Source organism: Quercus robur, chromosome 6, assembly GCF_932294415.1.
Source record: "Quercus robur chromosome 6, dhQueRobu3.1, whole genome shotgun sequence".
Taxonomy (NCBI): domain Eukaryota; kingdom Viridiplantae; phylum Streptophyta; class Magnoliopsida; order Fagales; family Fagaceae; genus Quercus; species Quercus robur.
In genome coordinates this window covers 10,439,554-10,465,240 of record NC_065539.1, presented here as the reverse complement: position 1 = coordinate 10,465,240, position 25,687 = coordinate 10,439,554, and the positions used below count along the sequence as shown (strand labels likewise).

Here is a 25,687-nt window from a genome sequence, read left to right as displayed (position 1 = left end):
TGCCTTGATGGGGAGGACGGTGCCGGATTCAATTAGGTGAGAGGATCCGGAACCGGCTCGGATGTGGAGCGGGAAAGTGGTGGAGTAAAAAAATGGGAGCTCAACGGGCTTGAGAATGGCTTGAATCTGCTTCCACTCAGTGGTAACCAGGTGCTTCCTGGACATGGATCGTGGGGCTGTGGAGTCTTTCTGGAGGAGGTGCTGGGAAATAACGACAGCTGGGATTCGACCCTGAGCTCTGTCCCTCGACGACACTCTGTTCCCTACGCATTCCCTAGGGATTGCCTGGATCGTGTATTCGTGTGGTACCCAGCCCATGATGGCTGCGATGAACTGTGGCTTGACACGGCGGTCCTCAGGTTGTTGGTAGCGGAGCGCCACCACCTCGCCCTTCTACTTTTGCAAATGCAATGAGGGGTTTGGAGTTGGATTGTGTTGTGTTGTGTTGTGTAGTGTGAGGGTTTTTACCTTCTTCTTTTTTTTGTGATTTAATTTTTTTTAGGGGTTTAAGTTGTTGGGCCTTGGAGAGCTCCCACATCGGGTCTGGTTATAGGGGTTATGGGCCCTTTTGACAAAGCCCAAGAAGAATCAGTTTTGTTGTTGGAGAATTTTGTGGTAGAAATGTTGAATAGAATTAGAAGTATGAAGAACTATCTCTTCAGAGCGAGCAACGTGGCCAAGCTTCTCAATGAACTCAATGCTGCCCAGCGTGAAGATGCGGTGAACTCCTTGGCCTACGAGGCAGAGGCTCGCTTGCGAGACCCGGTGTATGGCTGTGTGGGTGTAATTTCCATTCTTCAACACAGGCTGAAGCAAGTCCAGACTGATCTCTACAATGCCAAGAAAGAACTTGCCACATACATTGGACCTCAGGCCATGCTACCTATTCTCCAACCTCCCGGCTTTATCCCACAGCAACATCACCCGGGCAATCCTTCCTCTTCCAGGGTGGCCTTACCTTACAACATGTCGTCGACGATGATGGGGATTCCCACTGGTGTTGCTACGCATAACGGCCAAATGATGTTTCGCGAGACCCAACAGCAGCAGCAACAGCAGCACCACCACCAGCATCAGATTTTTGAGGCGCATTGAGGATCTAAATGTTCTATATACTAGTTATATATACTAGTTATTGCCCGTGCATTGCACGGTTTTATGAAAAAACTTATAAAATATATGTATAAATAATTATATATTTTAATAATTATTATAACAAAATAAGTGCTAATTTGTTAGTGACTTGAAGTATTGTTAAAAATAATATCAATGATTAAAAAATGTCAAAAGTATTTTTTTTCCTTTGAATACTTATTTGTACACTATGTTTTTAGAGTATCCTTGTTCTTCTTCGTCATTGTTCTTTATTAAAATCTTTAGACATAGTATTATAAAAATTAGCTACTTTTAAAAGATAGAACTATTTGAAGAGTAATAACCTTTAATTTGTTCTAATTATAGAACCTATCATAATTTTTGCTTCTTGTACGTTGCATGATTTTATACATAAATTCATATAATACAAAATTTATTTGAGAAACAAAAGAAAATGAATAGTTTGAATTGTAAGAGAGACATATAGATTACAGACCTTTCTTAAGATGCTTGGAATCTTTTATGACAAACCTGGAAAACAAAATCAAGAAAAAATTAAACTGAGTTAAAAAAAAAAGAAAAAATTGAAGCATATAGATTGTAAAATTGCATGAGTCTATGACCATTTAATACCATGCTTTAAAATAAATTTTTTTCTATAAAGAGCTATCATTTCCACTTTGATTTTACTACTTTAGTCAAATAAGTTCCATAATCACAAGGAAAAAAAAGAAAAAAAAAAAAAACCTATTTTATAATGATGGTCCAAAATTTTGCAATTTAAAACCAAAAATATAAAAAGATTAATGAAGAATTTGTTGGGAATAGAAAATTATACTAATAATTAGCAAAAAAATATTAATTAATGTTGCAAATGGATACATAATTCTATGCACACTTTACATAAATAAATACTGATATACAAAATAAAAATAAAAAGTGAAAAGGGAACAACATGAATAAATCATACTTGACAAAATTTATTTCATTTTGTTTGATAAATTATATAAAATAAATCCTATTAACTTAGTTGTAGTGTATTTAAATGATCTAGAAAAATAATGAAGCATATACTTTTGAGCCTAATCACATCTAGCAAAATAATAAAGGATTCAAAATAAAGGCAATTTAAGTTCATATATGCTTGCATGAGATACGTAACTGTCCATAGTAGCAATGGAAGCATCATCTTTGAGATGAAGAATCAATATAATGCTAATAAAAATAAAAATAAATAAAAAGAGAGAAAGAGAACGTGGTTGATATTTTTTTATATATATAAATGATGCAAAAATTCATATCTAGTTAAACATCTAGATGATGAAAGACAACCTGCAAAAATGACAAATTTAACAAAAAGAAAAACACGGCTAAGTTCTTAGTTGGGCTGACAAAAAAACAAAATGTATAACAGATAATTAACAAATATTAAGCACTGAATCCAACACTATTTTCACTCATCATCATCGGCTATGGAGTTAAAAGCATTCAATCTCTCAATCAATTTGGCCTTCCTTTCCTTGTATGAAAGCTTCTTCAAGTTGAATTTCTTGTGTTCCTTTGGAGGCTATTTCTCAGACTTCTTATTCTAATAGATTTTTTTTTTTTTTTTTTTTTTGTTTAAAATGTCATCAACGTATAAATTATCAAATTAATAGAGATATATATTGTTTTTTTGACATAGATAAAGATTATCAAATTAATTGAGATATGTACTATTTCCTTGAATAGATATATATTAATCACTGAATTTTGCTTATCCCTTAATAGTCAAAAACGTGAACAATGAACAGTGGGATGAGATTAAAATTTAGAAAAATTTTAATTGTTTGTCAGTGACAATATCCTTTGTCTCAAACTTTCTTTCTTTCTTTATTCTAGAAAATTTGAAGTTGCAATTTTGATCTCGTGACTCATTTTTTATACAACTCAGAGAAAAACAAAGACTATATAGACTTTCAGTGGCATTAGTCTTCCACCATTGTAGACCTCTCTCACGTGCTATGTTAGTATTTGAGGATGCAAAGTGTAGCATCAGCTAAAATTTAAGTTGCAACTTGAGGAGAATAGAAACAGCAAAAACGTGGGATGAGATTCAAATTTAGAAAATTTTTAAAATAGACTTTTAATTATAGTAGAATTACATTTTTGAAAATTTAGATGATAAATATTATCTAAATTAAAATTTTGTATTATCTCTAAAAAAAATTAAATTTTTGTATGTTAAATATTATCCCTTAATTTAAGAAATATATCCTAACAAATAAAAAAATAATGTTAATTAGATGATATATATTATCTAAATTAAATTTTTGTATGTTTAATAGTATCCCTTAATTTAAGAAATATATCCTAACAAATAAAAAAAAATAATGTTAATATAATTTTATTTGATGATAAAAATGAATTAGAATCTTGGTAGAATACTATTCATTTTTAGTTTTTTTTTTTAAATCTAAAAATTTAATAAAATTTCTGTAATTTGATGAAGCCACATGATGCAATCATGACTTTTAAGCCCAACTTTTAAAGAGAGATACCACTGCAAATCTGTAGAGAGCCGGCGCCAGTAGAGTTCTGAAGCAGACTGTAGAGTACTCGTCGCTCGTGGCTTTGCAAATTTGTGGAGTTAAGGCCTTAGGTTGTTTTTTTTTTTTTTTTTTTTAGTCAGATTCTGTATATATATAGATTAGGAAGAGTCCTGATTTACAATGGTTTTGTTTTTTTCCTTAACCAACTAAAGTCGAATTTTAAGGGAGGTTTAACGAAATCAGTAGCTTTTTTATTCATCTCAAAATTCTAGGGGGATGGTACGCATATATTTACTATGATTCGTTTTATGTTTATTCATATCAAAACCGTATGCCAAAGCATACACTTCTATTACGTTACATAGTGAAATTCTTTGAGACTTTGCATGCCAAACCTGCTTTATCCCCTAATGTGTTGACATGTGGCTAGATTTGAATTTCAATAGTTGTATGGCTCAAAGAAAAAAAAACCAAATAAATACATGTAGTGTAGTAATTAAACAACACTTAAAAAATAATGATTAGATGGATTAGATAAAGAATTTGGATTATAATACACTACATGTAAAATATAATAATTAAATGGATTAGATGAAGAGTTTAAATTGTAATCAAATTAAGATTTTTATCAACTTAAAAATTATAGGAGAAGAAAAATATTAAAATTTAAAAATTTAAAAAAATTTCTACAATTTGGTAAAGCCACTTGGCGTAATCACGACTTTTAAACCTAACTTTTATTATATAGTATATGATATGATTTTTAATATACATGTCAAATTTTGAATTAATTACAATTTGATCGTAAACTCATTTTTTTATGCATAGTTTTTAACTATAAAAACTTGAAATTCAACTTGATGACAAAGCTATTAATTTTTAATTTGAAAATTTATAAACATAAAAAGTATTTAATAAAAATATAATCTAACAATAAATTTATCAAAATTCACCTAATAAAATAATAATAATAATGAATAATATAACATCTTTTAAAGTTGCATAATTCATTATTATGTTTTTAATAGCTGAAAACAAATTTTTTTTAAAAAATTTATAAATATGTTGTTCAAGTACCCAACAACCCGCTGAGTCTCGTATTGCCTCAAGACTTGGTCCACAAGAACTTGCTCCAAGGCAAGGTCAGAAGTCAACTATAAAGGAATTAAGGAGAGCCACATGGGCTTTAATACGACGCCTTTCTACAAGACAAGTGACATTTGCCATAGAAGTGGTCTACTAAACTACTGTAAAGTCTCAATAATGCACAAGAGATTAATCCCAAATTAGAATAAGTTTACTAATTAAAATTTTCAGTTCATAAAAAAAGAGTGTCAAAACTAAGACATGACAAGTATATAAGTTGTATCTTTTACATAGCAAATAGAGAATTGGGAGGAAGAAAAAAACACTTTTTCCTTTTTACGTACGGGATAGTTCACAGTTTACTTGTTATCTTTAAAACTAACTAATTTCCCATTTATATTTGAGAAATAAGCAAATAATCCCAATTTACTTTCTCAGATAAATCCAATGTGTTTTTTAAAGAAATTATTAATTGTACACCACAAGGAAGAGAAAAAGTTGAGAATTGTATTGTTGTTTTCTTTGATAACATTTGTAATCATTGTGACTTCATTAGATTTAATTGAAAAAGTAACGGATTTGAGATATTTGCTTATTTTTCAAATATAGAGGAGGAAATTAATTGGTTTCAAAAATAAAAAAGGCAAAACACGTTCAAGATACAAAAATTATATTTTTTGTTGCATCACAAAAGTAGATATACTTTATTTGCTCTCGAGGGAACAAAAAGAGATCATCTCTATATAGCATCTAAAAGCTGCCACAGAAATTGCATTTTTTCTATAGATTTATTATAGCAAAATTTTGTACACAATAGGATTATAGAACGCAAACTAACCAATTCCTCCATTGCCAAGTGATTGTACATTGTTTTAGAAGGATATTTGTAGGTATATAATTATCACTCACCATCAATGTGAAATAATGTCAAGAAACAAGTGACATTTCGCAGCAGACTTCAAACTACAAAATAACATAAAAAACCCATCTCCAAACAACAAAAAACAAAGAACGTGACACAGTATTAAGGAAAAAAAAAAAAAAAAATCTTTGATCTAAAGACCTATCATATAGAACACACATACTTTAACATCAAAGATTAGGGAAAATCTTGGTACAATTGTACCACATCTTTCATTTTACGGATGATTGAATATGGTCTCCTGAATACTATACAAGGACAAGTCTCCTCTCACTTCCCCTTCCCCACAATCACAGTGTTTGTTGTTAACACCTCCTGACACTATTAGCTAAACTTCACTGGTTGAGCAGTTGGAAACTACTAGCAGCTTGCAACATGTAGAATATCCAAAATGCACAAAAGAAAAAATCTTTTCAACGGAACAAGTGTTAGAAGTCCATTCGCTTGAATCAATATCGACGAACCTAGAAAAGAGAATAGAGCAGCAGCGTGTCTACCGATTTCACCATAGCGGCTTGTTCAAAATCATAATAACCCATGCAAAAGTTTGCAAAGCAGAACGCAAAGCTTAGTTGATAGGATTGATAGAACAACAGAATCATGGATTTAATAACCTCTTGGTGGAAAGAACTGGTTTTAAAATCCAGAAGAAAATTCCAGTCTTTAACCAGTCAAAAGCAACCGACTCTCAATAGGCTGCTTGGTTTAGGTGAAAATATCTGTAAGTTAACTCCCCTCAATTTGGATAGATAAATATGCTGCAACAATATTGCCATTTGCTATATGTGCCTCTGTCCTTTAAAAAAATGAAAATTTGCATTTTAATAGGAGATTGAGGCACATGTTTTGGTTGGTCCACTTCCTAATGTAATGCATACAGATCCGGAAATAACCACGGCTGTGGAGTCTTTCTGGAGGAGGTGCTGGGAAATAACGACGGCTGGGATTCGACCCTGAGCTCTGTCCCTCGACGACACTCTGTTCCCTACGCACTCCCTAGGGATTGCCTGGATCGTGTGGTACCCGGCCGATGATGGCTGCGATGAACTGTGGCTTGACACGGCGGTCCTCAGGTTATTGGTAGCAGAGCGCCACCACCTCGCCATTTCTTCTTCTACTTCTGCAAATGCAATGAGGGGTTTGGAGTTTGGAGTTGGACTGTGTTGTGTTGTGTAGTGTGAGGGTTTTTACTTTTTTTTTTTTTTTTTTTGTGATTTAATTTTTTTTAGGGGTTTAAGTTGTTGGGCATTGGAGAGAGTGATGGGACTTGGAGAGCTCCCACATCGGGTCTGGTTATAGGGTTTTTGGGGCCTTTTGATAAAGCCCAAGAAGAATCAGTTTTGATGTTGGAGAATTTTGTGGTAGAAATGATGAATAGAATTAGAATTATGAAGAACTATCTCTTCCTATTTTTGTTTGCGTGGCTGTTTCATTTTGAAGGTTAATAAATAGATATGTTTAATATATATATATATTTTTGGTCTTTTGTCTTTTAAATGAAGGAAAGTAATTTCAAAACCGATAACTTTTATCTCAAACGAAACACATTTGATTATATTTTCTTTAAAAAGAAAATTTTATAATTTTATAATAAAAAAGACAAAAAAAAAAAATGGGGACAAATAGGAATACATTATAAGACTTTACTAATTACTTGAATGGATTTTCTAAATGATGTATAATGAACAATTATGTATGAGATAAGTAATGGTTTACATAGTCCAAGGCCAGAAAAAAAAAAAAAAAAAAAAAAAAAAAAGAGGACATAGACAAAATGGACTATGAAAAAGGCTTTCGTAAAAACGATAGAGATTTGTAACTCTAGCAAAGCCTAAGGGCCCAAAATATCAATGAACCAAATTTGAACAGTAAGTTCAATGCAGCTTCAGCAGGCCTAGATAATAAAAAACATTATAAGCCCAGCTTAATTGCTTGAGTCTGTCATTAAACGTTGGTGGTTGGCATTAGCTCAAATAAAGTAATAAACAATCTCCAACCCAACCAGAGTGTTAATCCATTTTTCCATAAGAAGTTGTATGCCTTTTGATTGTGTTCGTTTGTATCTCAACCTAGAGGACTTCGATTAAGAACAAATAATAATTTAAATTGAATACAAATATTGGGTGTTAACAACCCCATCAAACTCAAGGTGAAGGGTGAGAGCAGCTTTCACCCCCAAGAGGGTGTTAGAAAGTTAAATAAATATATGATAAATTGTGATTAGTAGAACAAAAGTTTGCATTTAGAAATGAAAATGACTTTTGTTAAACCCAAATTCTTGGAATACTCAAGTCAAGGTGTTCAATTTAGCGGTGGACAAAACAGGTTAGTATAAAAATAATTATGCGTATAAATATTTTTTTTTTGGTAAGTCTAGGAGCCACCCTTGAGAGGGGAAGTGCGATTTGAACTATAGACATGAGATGCTACCAACAAAAAAAAAAAAAAAACCATTCTCACTAGGTTATCATTGAAACCTCTTACATATCTGAATGATTATTTAATTACTTTCAATTACACTTTTTCGATAAAAGAAGAGTGAGTTTATCCTATTAAAGATTAAAAACTGAAAATTGTTTTAATTTATGCCACTTAAAAGGCAAAAAGATTAATTGACAAATTCAAGGACATTTATTTAGGAAATACATTAAAAAAAATTGGGAAAGAAAAAAAGCAACTAATTTTTTAATAATTATATATATATCTATTTTTTCAGTAAAAGTGATATCAAAACTTTTCTAAAATGGTTCATTAACAAATACCCTAAGAGCACCCATATAATTGTACATGCAAATAAATTTTACAATCGGTTCTTAAATTTACATGACACATCCAATAAATGCAAAATGGGACAGCTGGACCGTTTATGAGACATGTCATTTTGTCATTTGTGTAAAAGTTTAATAATATTCATATGTAATAAGAAAGGCAATGCTGTCTCTAGAAGTTTTTTGTACGGTAATTATTAAGAAACTTAAATTATAAAAATTTTATTAAAAAGATAACTTTGTATATTAACAAAACACACACACACACTCACACTCACACACAAATAAATAAAGTTTTAAGATTTCCTTCTATAAATTTTTATATTTTGAAATCGTTGCATAATATATATATATATATATATATATATATATATATATAGTCTCATTATCAATGATGTAAGCTACTTCTTTTTCAAAATTTAGTTCAATAAAAATTTTCTTGGATTTTTGTTTTCTTTTTGTTTGAAAAGACCCAATGTATTGTTAAAGAGCCCAAAGTTAAATTTTATTAGGCCTAGAAAAATTTAGGGTGGTCACAATTTTTTTAAAGAGAAGACAAATCATAAAAATTATACATAATCTTCTTCTCTTTTTTTTCAAATTAAGGTGTTCCTGTCACCACCTGTCTTAAATGTGATTCAGTGAAGCCACCCCGACAAAAGCATATTACATTTCAAAAGGCCATATATTCCATTTAAAAGTTTGGCTTCCCTACTTTTTACAATGCACTAACATCATAACCAAGAAGAAAAAATAGTCCCTTCTCAAAAAAAGAAAAGAAAAGAAAATATAATTACAAGATACTGCTAATCTTATAGTTTGAATCTTTTCTTCCTAAACTCTCAAGCACTTAGTGTATATAAAGATGACATTTTTGCTAGAAGACCTTGGTTTATTTGTGTTTTTAAGTAACTTGTTTATATAGATGCACTGATACGGTAAGTTTTAACAATTAAATCATCAAAGCACGTGGAAGAAAGAAACAAACATAGTCTTTTCGGCATTGTCAAATCCACTTAGCTAAAAGCCTAAAACTAAAATCACTATCCGCAAATCAAACAAAAATGCATAAACTTCAAATCAATACATTGATTGGTTTTTGATATAGACAAAGGATTAAACTTCAAATATTTTATTCAACCATAAAAAATTTTATTAATTGAACTAATTGAAACTCATTTCAATTTTTTTTTTTTTTTTTGTCCTTAGTTAAACATAAAAACAGTATTGTTCATAATTGTGCAAATGTTATAATAATAATAAAAAATTGTGGCAAATTGTAACCTATGCAAATCTCAGTAACTATCAAACGGACTTGAGGCTTATAGACTTATCTTATGTTACAGTTCCTCTAAAAAACAAAAAGTCTGATGTTATAGTTAATTGGAGACATGCATGGTAGTGCCACTTCTTTCCTTGAAGGGATAAAAAATTAATTAGATTACTCTGTATGTTTCTTAAAAAAAAAAAAAAAAAAAAAAAAAAAAATTGATTACTCTGTATGTTAAACATCTTAAACATATTTTCTACAGAGAGATGCTACGTCTACAACATTTCTACAACATTTTTACAACAAATCACATGTGGTTAGTGGTTATTGGTTCAAATTTCAAACTAACCCTAAGATTACTTTTTTGCCCCAACAATAACAAGTAGTAACAACTTATCACTTAGGATTTGTTGTAAAAATGTTATAGACATATCATTTCTTTTTTCTGCAACATGCTTTTTGTGCCCCCACATTATAGTTAAACATGCCTTGTCTGTAGCAAAAAGAGCAATACAAGTGCCTTTGAACTATTGCTGGTACAACCCAGCATTTGTATAACTTTTGTTTTTTTATCTCCCTTTGAATGGTATCAAAAAAAAAAAAAAAAATCTTTTTATTTTTTTTGCTAAACATGTTAAACATCTTTTATATGATAAATTATAGAATAAAAAAAAATTAACTTCAATAGTAGTTTTATAATGGAGTATGATTTTGGGAATTGTGACATGTAGTTAACCTTGACTAATATATCAAGCCAAGACCATTTCTAGGAATATCAAATAAGTTGTTCTTGTTCATGCTCATAGGTGCATGGTGGCACAAAAAGATAAAAATGACAAACAGTTCATTTTAGATTCTGTGTGCATTTTGGTTTATAAATCTTGTGCTTTTAAAATAAACCGCTTTTGGTAATTGCCTTATTTATCATCAAATTAAGATATTAATCGGTTTTTGGTGTAGACAAATTATTAAAACTTCATATATTTTATTCAATCATAAAAAACTTTACCAGTTGAAGTAACTGAAACTATTTCCTTGATGGGATAAAGAATTAATTAGATGACTCTATATGTTTCTTAAAAAAAAGGAAAGAAGATTCCTCTATAGGTTAAACATCTTAAACATCTTTTTCTTTTTTCTTTTTTGCTAAACATGTTAAACATCTTTTATCTTTTAAATTATAGAATACAAAATTTTAACTTCAATAGTAGTTTTATAATGGAGTATGATTTTGGGAGTTGTGACGTGTAGTTAACCTTCACTAATATATTTAGGATTTATAACTAACTTCAAAATTTTATGACTAATATTTGGTTGTTGTTTTTATTAGAAATTTTTAATGCTCATTTTCTCCGAAAGCCCAAGACAAAGCAAGAACAATTATTTTGGACCTGTTATTTAATTTCTTTTATTTTATTTAGCCAAGACCTTATAATTTTAAGAGGGAATTTTGAAGAAGTGTGATTTGAAGGATAAAATGATGTTGTATTTAAGATTTTTTTTTTTTTTTTTTTTTTTTTTAAGAAACAAACACACACACAAATAAGGAATAAAATTTTAATATAAAGACATACTACAAACTCCATTAAAAACCATGGTACATTGTATTCAAGTTTACTCATGAATCCGAGAGAAAGATTTTGCAGAGTAGGCTTGGAGCGCTTTTTGCAAAATCCATGAGCATATGGGCAAGACCACATGCAAGCTACAAGCCCAAGAAATAATGGCCCAATATCTATTGTATGATCTTTAATTTCGGCCTAATTACCTCAAACCATGAATAAGCATTTGACCTCATTTACTGTTAATTAACTAAGAGCATTCACATCAAGGATTCTAAAAAATTTAGCATTTAGCATCTCAAAAAGCCATTTTATAACATTTAACATCCCACTTTATAATACATTCAACATCAAAACTTCTATTTTTTTGACAACTTCATTTAAATATTATTTCTTTATTATTTTTTATTTCTTTTTTGTTTTTATTTTTTTTCATCCTCTCTCCCTCTTAATCTCACTATCTCTCTCTCCCTCTTGGTCTCACTGTCTCAACCCAGCAATCCTACCCACCACCGGCCACCAGCCACCATAATTCCAATGACCACCACAACGATCAGAGACCCACGCCGATCAAGTCAATGACTCACGTTGATCAAGTCGACAATCCACGCCAGTCAACTCGACGATCCATGCCCGTCAAGTCGATGGTCCACGAACCCAGATCCACAAACCCAAACCCATGAACTCAGACCCACAAACCTAGAACCACAAAATCAAATCACCTTGCTAAACCACAACCATCGGACCATCAGATCACGACCCATGACCATCGCCGGACAACAACCATCGTTGGACCACAACCATCAGGAAAGGGAAGAAATACCAAAGAAGAGAGAAGTGAGAGAGGAACGTTGGTGAGAATATAAAAGTATTTTTTTTTTTACAATCCAGCTACAGTGAGTTATTGATAATAGCTCACTGTAGCTTGGTGCTGAATCAATAACAGCTCACTGTAGTTTGGTGCTGAATTTTTTAAGATTTAGCATGTTTGATGTTAATATGTTTTTATCATTTGAGGTGCTAAAAATGCTAAAAAATAGCATTTAGTATTTTTAGCGCATTTGATAAGAATGCTTTAAATCCCTCAACTTTAGTGGGTTTTTATGGGGACATTTCTTCCAAGTTCCAACATAGCATAACAAAGCTGGTTTAGCAATCTAGATTACCCTGATTTAGCATTAAACCAGATTGCTACAATGTTCAATGAAAACTACTACTCAAACTTGCCATTTCTTTCAAAAATCTAGTAACCAAAAGCCTTGTTCACTGCTTAAATCTTTGATCTACTCTAATGCTTTGACCAACCAAAGCATTAAATAACAACCAATATAACCCTACCAATCATATTTATTTTTCTCATACACTTATTATTAAAAACAACATATTTAGAGGGGCGTTTGTGTGTGTGGCAGCACAAATATATAGAGCTGTCTTTCTCTCCTTCACCACATTTTTCCTTTTTCCCTGACCTCTTATATTGTAAGCGTAATTCATTATTATTATTATTATTTTGAATTGGTGCCGTGGTGGTTCTTTGTGAGTGATAGTGTTTGAGTGAGTCCTCATAGTGCACTACTTGCCTTAATTGCGCTATGCAATAGCAGAGCCAGGAATTTTTCTCGAGAGAGCCGGTGAATACATTTTGATGTAATTTTAAGATATATTACCAAATGCAAAAAATAATAATTCAAAAGTTAGGGGGATCATGGTCCCCCAGCTCTCTTTGCCTATGGCTATGGGCACTAAAGTGCACGGTTTTAAAAACCGGACCAGACAATTCAACTAGGATCCAATTAGATTATGTTATTGAATAGAACCAAAAATTAAGAAAAAAGTGCAGATAAAACCAATAATCCTTAGTTCAACCGAGAGAATCGAGAACAAGAACAAGAATGCTTGAACCAATTTTGCCAAATAAATGAAATAGATATGGAACTATGCGTTTTATAGCAAAAATCTAAAAAAGTTTTCTCAGATTTGCCTCATGTGATGACTGAAGGGCTCCTGCTATAAAATATGGCATCAAAGGTTATGTTGTGAGAATTGGGTGAATTAATTTGTTAACACAAGGTTAAAGAAGAGAGGGAAGAAAATATAATACACAAGATTTACATAGTTCAGCAATATACCTACGTCCTCTGAAGGAGATAGAATATATTTTCACTCTAATTGTGGAGATTACAACAATAACTTGAAAACGCTCTCACACAAATCCAAACCCCAAATATACCCTTAGTTCTCTCACAAATAAATAGAGAACCTTAGTTCTCTCACAAATAAATAGAGAACACCCTATGGTATTTAGAACAAAAGTTGCAAGACACTAATTGCTAATCAAAATAATCTCCAACATCAGATCTTCCCAGAAAAAGAAAAAAAGGAAAACAAGTAAAAAAAGAAAAAAAAGAAAAGAATAGAAAACTATGGAAGAAAGGCTACAAATCTGCTTCTGGCTTCTGCATATGCATCTACATCTGCATCTGCATCTGCATCTGCTTCTGCTTCCTCTTTATTTGTTGAAAAATTGTGGAAGGAGACTGCTGTTTGTTTGAAAACTGTGGAAGAAATATCAGAGTAGAGAGAGGCGGAGGCTGTTGGGAAAGCAAAAAGAATAGAAGACAAAAGTCCATAAGGTTTGAACTCGATCATGTGGTGTGGCTTGAGGAAACGTGTGACTTTGATCATGATGTTTGGGGAAATGTGTGAGTGGGGTTGGGTTTCTCATGAGATTCTCATGAGTCATAAGTTTTTTTTCTTCTCTTTTTATCCAGCACAGCACAGCCAACTTATTAAAGGTTTAAGTTTATTATTTTTTAGTTATATTTTTTAAAACTTTTTTTGATATTTATTTATTATTTTTTAGATATAATGTTTTAAAATATTTTAAATAACAAGAAAAAATCTAACAAATATCATATTTATCGTAAATTAAGATATATTTGAATCTCTATAAGTACTAATTTAGTCAATATTACAAAATTTTAAGCATTTATTTTAATTATTTTGTATTAAATATTATTAATTTAATACAATTTAATTAAGAGAAAATAGTATTTACAAATGACCCAAATTTTTCCTATAAATTTTTATGTAATTTTTCAATTTTTACTAAATTGATTATGACGTCATCACGGTTCGATCCGGTTCGACCTCAAAAACCTTGAACCTCTTCCTTTTACGGTTCAATGAACGGTTCGAGTCTGAAAACCTTGATTGCTATCCGTAGCTCATTTGCATGCTTCCTCATTTGATCCACCTCTATTTATAGCCAAGGATTCAGCCGAAATGTCACCAACGTGAAACACTAATGGTTAAGGAAGCCAACAATAGTGGCCAAGTATTTATTGCCAAAGAATTCATACAATTCGGCTAGCACACTCTTCTTGACAATTCATGAATTCAACGAAGTCACATATTTCGGCTGCATGTCAAGTGTTCTAGACCAATGGGAATGAAAGACTTCTATCAACCAAGAAGTAAACAAATACGGCTTAGTCCATGCAACAATTTCATGCAACTTCTTTGCATTTCTTCACGTATAGCAATTATGTAACTTTCTGATGGTTTGTTGTCTAATTATCAAGCCACTAATTTTTGACAATTTAAGCCATTCCAACAGGTTAGCATCTTGGAGCAATTAGAATTCCTACCCAAGCGCAAAAGACACAAATCTTCATAGACATGCGAGTAATGAATTGGCGGCCCTCCATGAACCTATATCAATAAAGCCTAAAAGACCGTTTATGTGACGTGGCATAGGAGTCAAATCTGCCCAAGCAAAAGTAAATTTTTTTTTCGGTCATATATGTAAGACTTTTCATGATACAATGTATAGACCATTTTACTTTAGTGATTGAAACTAAAGTTAATGAGAGAGACGTCTTGCCACGATGGGACGAGTTCTCACCTTGGTTTGTGCAATGATAACTGTTTAGTGTAATTTAAATAGATCATCCAATATATTAGACATTTCCTAAAAGGATGAATAATTGAATAACAAATTTAAACTCTACCATTATATTACTGTTATAAATTGGATAATCACTGATAATGAATTACTATTTACCACCGGACGTTGTTTTCTTAATTTCTAATTGCAGACAAGGTTTTCAAACCCAGACCGTTGATTAAACCGTAAAAGGAAAATGTTCAAGGTTTTTTAGGTCGAATCGAGATGAGACCGAGGTCGAACCGTGATGACGTCATAATTAATTTAATAATTATTTTAAATATAAATAAAAACATTAAATTAATAAAAACAGAAAAATTAACAAAGATAGTCTAATTTAATATAGAGATATATCTTTCAAATATTTTTTATATCATAATTTTTACAAGACAAATAAGAAATATCAAATCTTAAGCAAATATAAATAAAGTATATCTTTATTTATTTACATGTTAATTAGTAAAACTTGTAATAATAATAATAATAATAATTATTATTATTATTATAATATAAGAGTGAGAAGGACACTTACCTCAAATAAAATAAAATATTTAAATTATCTAATAATTTAAAAATTAAAATAATTATTTAATAATTTATAATTATAGGTATAAGTATATCTATTTCCAAAAAAAACTTTAAATATCATAGCAATACTAGTATTATTATAATATTTCACACAACTTTTATTATAACTCGTTATATGATAAGGTGTGAGGAGTGAAAAAAATTGTAAATGTATATGAGTTTATATTTTTATCACTCAAAACTTATGACAAAAATGGTTTAAAATATTGTAATATTAGAATTATTCAAAATATAAATTTGTTGCAATACTGTAGTAATTTGGCAATACACGTACATTATGTCACATCACGTTGGGCTCAAAAGCCAAAGCTAAAAGAAAGTAATGGAGAGCTTTCACGTGGAGAGCTCATCCTTTATTCAAAATTTAAAAGCTTTCATTATCTAGCCTCTGTTACAAAACCTCCCTTCTCTCACATACGAGAAATTCTTGGGACCTCCCGGAGGACCACTAACGTGGTCCTCCTGGGTCCTGCCATCCAATAGAGAACTGCCACCTAGCCATTTTATAAAACTCAGCTCCACATCATCTTACCCTTTAACTAAACTATAGTTAGCAAAACCAAACCACGGTTAAAACTAAAACAAACTCTGCAACCCAAACGTGTTAACCCAAAATTAGTTGTAATCTTCTAAGTTCTAACCCAAGATCTAACTCAGCAACAAAAACCTTCTCTCTCCCTCTACCCATAGCCGGAAACCCAAAATCAAAGCCAAAATCAATGGCAACGGCAACAATAATGATACTCTGAGCTCATTCAAGCGTGCGAGAGCATGGGCGTTGCTAGATCGAACGAAAAGGCCGCTGCTTTCTTTCAGGTTCTCAACGAAGCCGGCATCATTCTTCTCTTTTGCGACAAGGTTTACCTTTATCCCGATAAGGTCGAAATCTCTCTCAAGCAGCATCTTTGCCCAGAAGCAAAGATAGGACCCAAAGCCCACAAGCTTCGATCGGTTTTGGTAGTCATGGGAATTTTGGGTTTTGGTTTTAAGACTCATGCCCATTCGATCTTAACGGGGATGTGGTTTATGAGATGAAGGGCATACAGATTTTTTTTTTTTTTTTTTTTTTTTTTTTTTTTTTTTATGGGAATTTGAATGTTGTTGTTGATGCTGCGAAATTGATGTCCCAAAGTTTTGAAGAAAGATTGTATCAGTGGCTTTGAAGAATTGGTTCTGATGTGATACAAGGCCAAAATACTGAGGCACGTGCTAAGGCAATGGTGTGCATTAAGGTGTGTTGGGTGATGCACAGCTGTGTGCATTGAGGGAGGTGTGCATTGGGTTGCGCGGGCTACTACTGTATTGTGCGTGGGTTGCTTCTGTGAGGTGCGTGGGTTGCTGCTGTGTTGTACCAAAAAGTTGAGCAGTTGGTTGGGATGAGGGGTAGTTAGTTAGTTAGGCAGTTAGAGCAGGGTTGTTAATCATTGGATAGTAAATTAGTTACTTACTGTTAATGCATTGATTAGTGAGATGTAATCATTGATTAGGGGATTAGTTAGTTAACATGGATTCTGTTACATAAATAAGCTGGATTGTATTGATGAGGGTCATAAGGAATAACACATTTGATTTCACTTGCTTCATTTATGGCTCTGTTTTTAGTGTTTGGATCTCACTGTAAATTTTGTTCATTTTGGCAATAAAATTTCTCAATTGTTGGGCAGCTTGTTGTTGAGTTGGAGCTTGTTCCCATTAAAAGGCCAATTTCTTATTGAGAAGTGTAAGTATTTTGCTTTGATGGATGAACTCTTCAAAAAAATAAGGTGCTGATTCATCTTTAAAAAGGGACATGGAAGAAGGAATTCTAAAACATCATTTCCCTCCCAAAACCAGGCCACATACAATACCTAATAAAAGGATCATAAGTATATTAAAATAACCACATCTATGAGCAAAGATTTTTTTTTAAACAAACTGAACCGTGCCTTATCTCTCCCAAGTCCCAACATCCAATAAAAAAAGGCCACATAACCATCTTTTCTTACTCAGCTCCACATCAGCCTTACCCATTAACTTAACTATAATTAAAAAATCAAACCAAGGTTAACTCTCAGCTCCACTTACAGACTTACTCACTTACCCGCAGCCGGAAACCCAAATTCAATTAGACAAAATCAAACCGTGTTAACCCACTGTGTTACCACTTCTCACCAAATTTCTGAAACCCAAAATTTTATTTTACTCGCTCAATCCTCTTCCCTCTCCCTTCCCGCATCATTGGACAAGCCTTTTAAACAATCTTATGCTGGGCTTTCTTTTTTCTCCATTGGATGAATAGTGAGTACGAGTGACTGCAAGCTATGGCTGAAGCGGTTCCTGGAATCCACACACCACCATTGCAACTAACCAATATTGATCAAGGTATGTATGTTACAAAAACTCATTTCACTCTTCAATGTATCATTCTCTTAGCTTTGTTTTGTTTTTATGTAGTTTACAAACATGGTATCTTCTATGTGTTTGATAAAAGCCCAAGATAAGAAATAATTAAAATAATGAAATTTTTATGTGTTGTTTTCTTTCTATCTAGTTTATAGATATTAAAAATTAAATTTTTATGAGTCTGTGGTGTGAATCGTTAGAGCCCATTTCATACCCCTGCCTACTTTTTGTTTTTGGGTTTATTAGATGCCACTCTGTTTCTTTGTTTTTGAAACAGAGCATAAGTTCTAAACGAACCTTAAGTCCAAAATGTAAAAATAGTTCAATTTTTTTTTTCTTACAATCAATAGTTTATACACACACACCATTCTAACCATTCTTTTTTCTTTTTTTATTATCCTTTTGATTTGAGTTTCCTTAGAAATGTGTTTTGTGATGTTTTTAATTATAGATATTAGAGCCGATGAAGAACATGTTGAAAATTTGCTTGGAATGGTGGTGCACAGTGAGGAGGAAGCATATAAATTGTATAATGATTATGCTATACGAATTGGGTTTAGTGTTCGAAAAGAAAAACTCAAATATGCAAAAAATGGTGTGAGACAGAGAGAGTATGTGTGTTCGAAAGAAGGATTTCCACGAGATGGTGACCATTTGGATGATAAGAAATTCAAAAGATTACAAACTAGGACTGGTTGTGAAGCTAGTATCCGGTTTACAGTGACAAATGGTGAGTGGAAGGTTACTCATTTCAATCCTAATCATAATCACGAGCTTGCAAAGCCTGAAGAAAGACTGTTTTTAAGGTCGAATTGAAAAATAACCGATGCTCAGTTAGGTGTAATAAGAACTTTGAAAGAAGTGGGCATAAGAACAGTAAGTACATATTCCTATTTAGTTGAGGAAGCTGGGGGATTTGAAAATGTTGGGTTTATAAAACGAGATTGTTATAATGCGGTGAACAAGTAGAAGTTAATCAATGTTGAGGCTAGAGATGCTCAAAGTTTAGTAAACCATTTTAAACAGAAGCAAGCAGAAGATCCTATGTTTTTTTATGCAATTCAAGTTGATCAAGAAAATCGAATGACAAATTTTTTTTGGAGAGATGGTAGATCAAGAATTGATTATAACTCTTTTGGAGATGTAATATGCTTTGACACTACATATCGAACTAACAAGTATAATATGATATGTGCCCCATTTGTAGGTGTCAACCATCATTGGAAGAATGTACTTTTTGGTTGTGCATTTCTATTGGATGAAACAACTGCTTCGTTTACTTGGTTGTTTGAAACATTCTTGGAATCAATGGGAAATCAAAAACCAAAGACAATTTTTACTGACCAATGTCAAGCAATGAAAAATGCCATAAGAGCTGTGCTTCCTGATACTTGTCATCGCCTATACTTATGGCATATCTCAAAAAATGCTGCAGAAAATTTACCAAAGCATTATGGGAATCCTGAATTTAAGAGTAGATTTAATAAGATTCTTAATAATTGTGAGACAGAAATAGAGTTTCAGTCTTGTTGGGATGCCTTGCTTAGAGATTACAATTTGGTGGGTAATAAGTGGCTTAGCACCTTATATGAAAATCGTGAAAGGTGGTGTTCAATTTTTAGTCATAACATTTTCTCTTGCCAAATGAAAGCTTCATCTAGGAGCGAGAGTACAAATAATGTTTTTCAACATATGGCATGCAAAACAATGAGACAAACAGAATTTGTACATGAGTATGAGAAAGCTTCAAAAAATATGCGCACAGAAGAGTTAGAAGAAGATTTTCGTTGCAAACAAGGTACGTCTTTTCAAATAGTCCAAAATTGTGGACTTTTGCAACATGTATCATCTGTTTATACTTGTACAATGTTTAAAAGATTTGAGTTAGAAATTACTTCTACCTTGGGGGTTACACACCAAGATGTTAATTCTGATGGAATGTCTTTCACCTATGAAGTCATTGAAGGAGGTGGTCGGAGGGTTCATGTTGTCCAGTTTAACTCCTCAAATAATGAAATCACGTGCAGCTGTAAAATGTTTGAAACATTGGGGTTACTATGTCGACATGCTTTGCGAATACTTATTGTGAAAAATGTAACAGAGCTTCCTGTTCAGTATATTTTGAAATGATGGACAAAAAATGCAAAGAAAGATAATGTTGTATGTGATCATACAAAATCAGCGGATGCAAATGATGAGTTGTCAGTGACATCACGTCGTAATGAATTAATGCGCTTAGTTTATGAATTTTTCACAAGAAGTGCAGCAACAACTCGGCTTACTGAAATGTACAAAAGAAAAATTAGAGAGATGATAGAATTTGTTGAGAAAGATATGGAGATGTTAAGTGTGGCAAGAGATGATGGTGAAAGAGAAAATAGTTTTGTGGATAATAATGTCTCTGGTGATGTTGAGAAGACTAATTGCTCACTTAATAATTTGCCTATATTAGATCCCCCATGTGTGCGACCAAAATGAGTCACAAATGCAAGAATGAAAAGCAACATGGAGAAGCGTAAAAGGAAGGCATTAAAAGATATTACAAGATCAAGTAACTCTTTTTCTTTTTAAATTTTATATGTTAGTTCAATGATTTAATTATTTATTTGTTGTGAATAATGCCCAATATTTCCTCTCTTTTTTTAGAAAAATTGCCCAAGAGAGGACTTCCAGCAAACTATGTCAGCCGATGCACCCATCTAATGTACCCATGGATGAGAACTACAATAATCAAGTATGATCTAAGCCCCTTGCATCCTCTTTTTTATTTACTTTTAAATGATCATACATTTTAATCTCTTATAGTATTTTATAGGTTTTCCATTCTTTGGGCATGCCAATGACTAGTAGTTCAAATCATTTTCAACTATCAAATTAGGTACAAGTAAAAAATAAAATAAAATAAAATGATTTATGCACTAGCATTTCATTTTTATAAATATCTACAATTTGATGTTGAGATAATTTGAATGTAGATCCTTTTTTCTTATTGAAGCGGTGCTTCTCCAAATGTTAGCTTAACAAGTATGCTTCAAAGTAATAATTGCTTAAATCATTTAAGCCAGGTAAATGTACTTGCTATTTTTATTCCTCATTAGTTATGTTTATTTATTTGTATCAATAGTTATCACTTTGTTACTAATAACTGAAAACGTCCATATCTAATTTTGCAGAATTCTTTCTTAAATGGTTTTACGCAACTAAATCCAGGACAAAAGTGATTTGACTTGAAAGATTTTTGATGAGTCTTCAATTCAGAAGATTCTTGACAAGTACATGCAACTAACAAGTATAGATTGATGATGAGAGGAGTGTAAGTTGTAGGAAATGTTATTTTTGTATATTGAAGGTGTTGTGAAATTTTAAAATACTCGCAAGTGTACGAACCGTACCTAAGTATAGTTGGACAAGAACGAGGTCGAACCCACAAGGACTTGTATAAATGTAGGAAAATTAATTAAACCTTAACCAAATTAATCCTAATCTAGTTTAAATAAAAATTAGTTGGTTGCAATAAAATAAACTAAGCAAATAATAAAATTAAGCAAATAATTAAACTAAGCAAAGATATAAAGCAATAAAAAGATGTAAACAATTAAGAGAAAGGAATTAAGGTTTTGGAATCCGCCTTGTAAATCATATCAGCATATATTTATGATCATTAATTTTTCCCAACCACTGCATGATAATCTAGAAATCAATCTTGCTACCATGGAAAATATCATCATTAAAATCTTTATTTTAAAAATCAAAAGCATGTTCTTCTTCGCTTCTTAAGTATAAAATCAAATCATCAATTGTATCAGTAGTGAAACAAATCACAAGATATATCCAATTCTAAAAATCAAATCATAAATTATATTCATTGACAAACAAATCACAAGTGATATCCAATTTTATAATCAAGAATTAATAAACCAAGCATTCAATTAATTAAGATAAATCCTAAATCACGAGAAAAACATGATTGAACTCATATCTAGAATTCCATCTTAGTCAATTGATATGAAGTAAGAACAATTTAAATCATTAAAGAACAACTATATTGGGAAAAATCAAATCACATAAATATAACTGATAATCCTTAACAAGGTTTCATCCTCAACCCTAATTATAAATTTAGCTACTCATAGTAATTGAAAGAAAACACAAAAATAAAATACTAAACATTAAACTAGAAAAAATAAAATAAAACTAACTGTCATAGAAGAAAACCAAAGAAGTAGCCGCACTCTCTATACATTCAGCTCTCAGCCCTAGCACTAGCCTCAGCCTCAGCCTCAGCCTCAGCCTCCCTGAATTTTGCCCTAAAGAGCCTTTAAATAGGTTAAAGAATCCTATTAAAAGTTGAATTCCCATTTGGAGAAAATCCCAGATTTTTAGGCTTCATTTAACCGACTATTTTGGCCTATTTAACGTCAGAATTTGGACTTTTGGTGAACAACAAAGTTGTAGCCCTTTAAGTTATCGTTACAGCCCAACTTGAATCATCTCGATTGGACATTTGAACCAAAAGTTATGCAAAAAATACTAACTGATATGCAGTCTGAAATCTTAATCCGAATTGGACTTGGATTTGGCGCAAATTTCCTTTGATTCCTTACTCCAATTGGACTTAATTTTAATTGGGTTGGTCTTTTCTTGAATTCATGCCTGGCTGGATGTAAGTTGGCTTGATTCAATTGGCCTAGCCCCACTTTGCATGTAAAGCCCTTGTTACCTACAACACAAAGATATTATATAATCAGTCACAAAATAACATAAAAGTAAGGATAAATATGTAGATATGTGAGTACTTTATTGTATATATTTCATGCACATCAGAAGGCAATGAAAATAGGCTAATTTTTAGGATATGTTAGAATACATTCCTTTTTGTATATTTACTTTTGTTATGCCTTCTCATCCTCTAGACAAAAATTGTATTATTCAACACTGTTATTCATCCAATTGAATATAACTAATATACTTTTCATTTCAAATTTAGGGGATTACAACGTTAAAAAAGCTTACCAGGTTCTGCTGCAAGATACCAACCATCAATTCCCTGCTAATCACTTCCATTTCTCTTCCCCCCTGCTATGTGTAATCTTCTTTGGAAGGTTAAGTTGCCCTTGAAAATATGCAATTATATTTGGAGACTTCTTCATGATAGTCTACTGCCTACCAACCTTCCATGAAAATATGCTAATGTTGGCCTGTGCCCTTTGTGTGATTCAGATGAAGAGACTGCCACTCATCTTTTCTTACATTGCCCTTTCTCTAGAGCTTGCTGGTATGGTTCCCAATTAGCTATTCAGTCCTCTAAGGTTGTAGCTGTGTCTGTGCAGCAATGGGTCATTATGACCTCTCAGTCTCTATTTTGCAGGGAAATTTGAAAGTATTTCCTCTTACCAGCTTGCATGTGGTCGTTCTTTTATATGTTTAATTTTATTTTTTGGGAATATATATGTGTACTTATTCAGAAATTTTTAAGATATAGGTGCATAGGGAAATGATACCTGTTATTTATTCAGATTCATTTTCATGGCCTTTGAACTTGAAATTTATCTTATAGGTTTTTGTGGTTGCAATCATCCTGTTACCATAAGCTTTATGGTAATTTACCTTATAAGTTTATGTGATTTCCATGTTTGAATTATGATAGGATTTGTCACATACATATGATTCAGATTCTAATTCATTTTTATATAAACAATATATTGTATGCCAAAACCCCAAACCCACCTATTAAAAAAGTCTCTCATTTCCTCTTTCTATACTAGCAAGGTAACAACATCTAATTCTTCAATTTTTCTCTCTTTTGAATCTTAGGTTTTTTTGTTTCTGTAAATTAAACTTAGAAGCATTCTAAAGCCCATGTTATGAAATTGGTTTGGTTGGTCCAAGTAAAGTTCTTGTCTTTCTCTCTGTAATTGATTCAATTTTTGTTTTTTGGGTGTTTTTTTTTTTTTTTTTCCTTTCTGGAGGACTCTGGCTTATTAATCTGATTTTCGAGTTTTGCTTTCTGGGTTTTTGTTTTTTTGTTTGTGGCATCCATTGCATGCTAAAACCCCAAAACCCACATGTTAACAAATTCTCTCATTTCTTATTCAGTAATTTATCTTATAGGTTTATGTGATTTACATTTTTGTGTTAAGGTATTAAATCTGGCTCATGTAGTGTTTTTTATGTTTGTCAAGTCCTTAATTACCGCTACCATCTCTCTCTCTCTCTCTCTCTCTCCTATTTTGCCTTGGTTCCACTTAACCTAGCATGTGTTTTGGCCTATTGAATGTAACTTGGTCTAAATCATGCATATCCTGCTTTTTCTTTTTCAGATTAGTAGTGAAGATGCATTCTCAGTAAAACATTGCTTAAGGTAGGCTGATGATTGTTATAAATATATTGAATGGTCCATGTGTTCTTCTTTGTGATCAGAAATCAGTTTTTAAAAATGTTTGGTGTTGACTTTATTAATATTTTTCTGTTGATTCCCTCATCCCATGTGATAAACTGTTGCATGTTTTCCTAAAAACTTTGAAAAGGAGAATTATGGACAAGTTGGTTTTTCTTTATGAAGATTTGCTTCTTCTTTTGAAATAGCTTGGTATAGGCTTCAAGTACCTTTTTGTGCCTTCTGTTGTACTTAATAGTGTCTATTCTATAGCTTTTTTTTTTTTTTTTTTTTTTTTTTGCTGATTTTTTTTTTCCGCTGAATGTCTATTCTATAGCTGTTTTGGCTACTAAATCTTCTATGCACTATAACTGGGCTATGCCACCAAATGTGTAACTCTCCTTTTGTTTTGTTATCAAAAAAAAAAAAAAAAAGTGCAGTGGGTTGGGCAGTTACTACCTCTCTCTTGTATTCTGATAAGTACCTGTGTAATTGTGTAATTGTAAGTGGTAGGCCAAACTGGTAGGATTCTTCATGGCATACTTAGTAGATGCAATAACTGCTCTTTTTGTGGTAGGCCAAACTGGAAATTTCATATGCAAGGTAGGACTCTTTGTGACAGTCATCAGTGTGATACTTTTAAGATGAATTGAAGATTTTGAGAACCTGAAGAAGCTAGCTAATGAGGCTACCTTCTATGACAAGTAGTGGCAAGCATCATGGCAAGACCAAAATGCTGGTGCTTTGGAGCAAACTGGAAAGAAAATTTAGTTTGCCTTGTATAAATTTGTTCTTTCACTGTGTTACAAAAAGTCAGGACTTAGGACTATAATAGGCACCGGATTTGCAAGTGAAGGAAAATTGTATGATGATTGCATAATGCATCTGCTAACTGTTTTGGACTACATAGTTTTCATTTGGCATTGCTGTGGGAAGTAGAGCTTTAACTGTAAATTTAGTAGTAGAGCTTTTGTGATACCAAGTTATGATATTGCTAGTGTAATGGTATAAGTAGGTAGTCAAGTGAAAAAGGTGGGGATGAAATATATGGAGACATAAATGAGAGAGCATTGAAAAGGCCTAAGCAGTTTCATTATCTTGCATACTACCCAGGATGCTCATGGCCAATTTTTTTTTTAAATACAGTAGCTTTACATC

At 32.0% G+C, this 25,687-nt stretch overlaps 1 protein-coding gene across 2 annotated transcripts in view; it reads right to left on the bottom strand.

Annotated features, from left to right (window-relative positions):
* LOC126732702 (uncharacterized) overlaps window positions 1-25,687 on the bottom strand; it is a 91,405-nt gene that overhangs the window by 40,919 nt on the left and 24,799 nt on the right. The window contains exons 1-2 of one of the 2 annotated variants that reach the window (XM_050435690.1): window positions 6,555-6,740; window positions 4-198 (exon numbers count right to left, since the gene is read on the bottom strand). The exons of the other annotated variant lie outside the window; for it this stretch is intronic. Of the exons in view, the coding sequence (XP_050291647.1) occupies window positions 4-198; window positions 6,555-6,740 (381 nt within the window). Of the gene's footprint in view, window positions 1-3; window positions 199-6,554; window positions 6,741-25,687 lie in introns of those variants that run through there. 2 annotated transcript variants of the gene reach the window in all.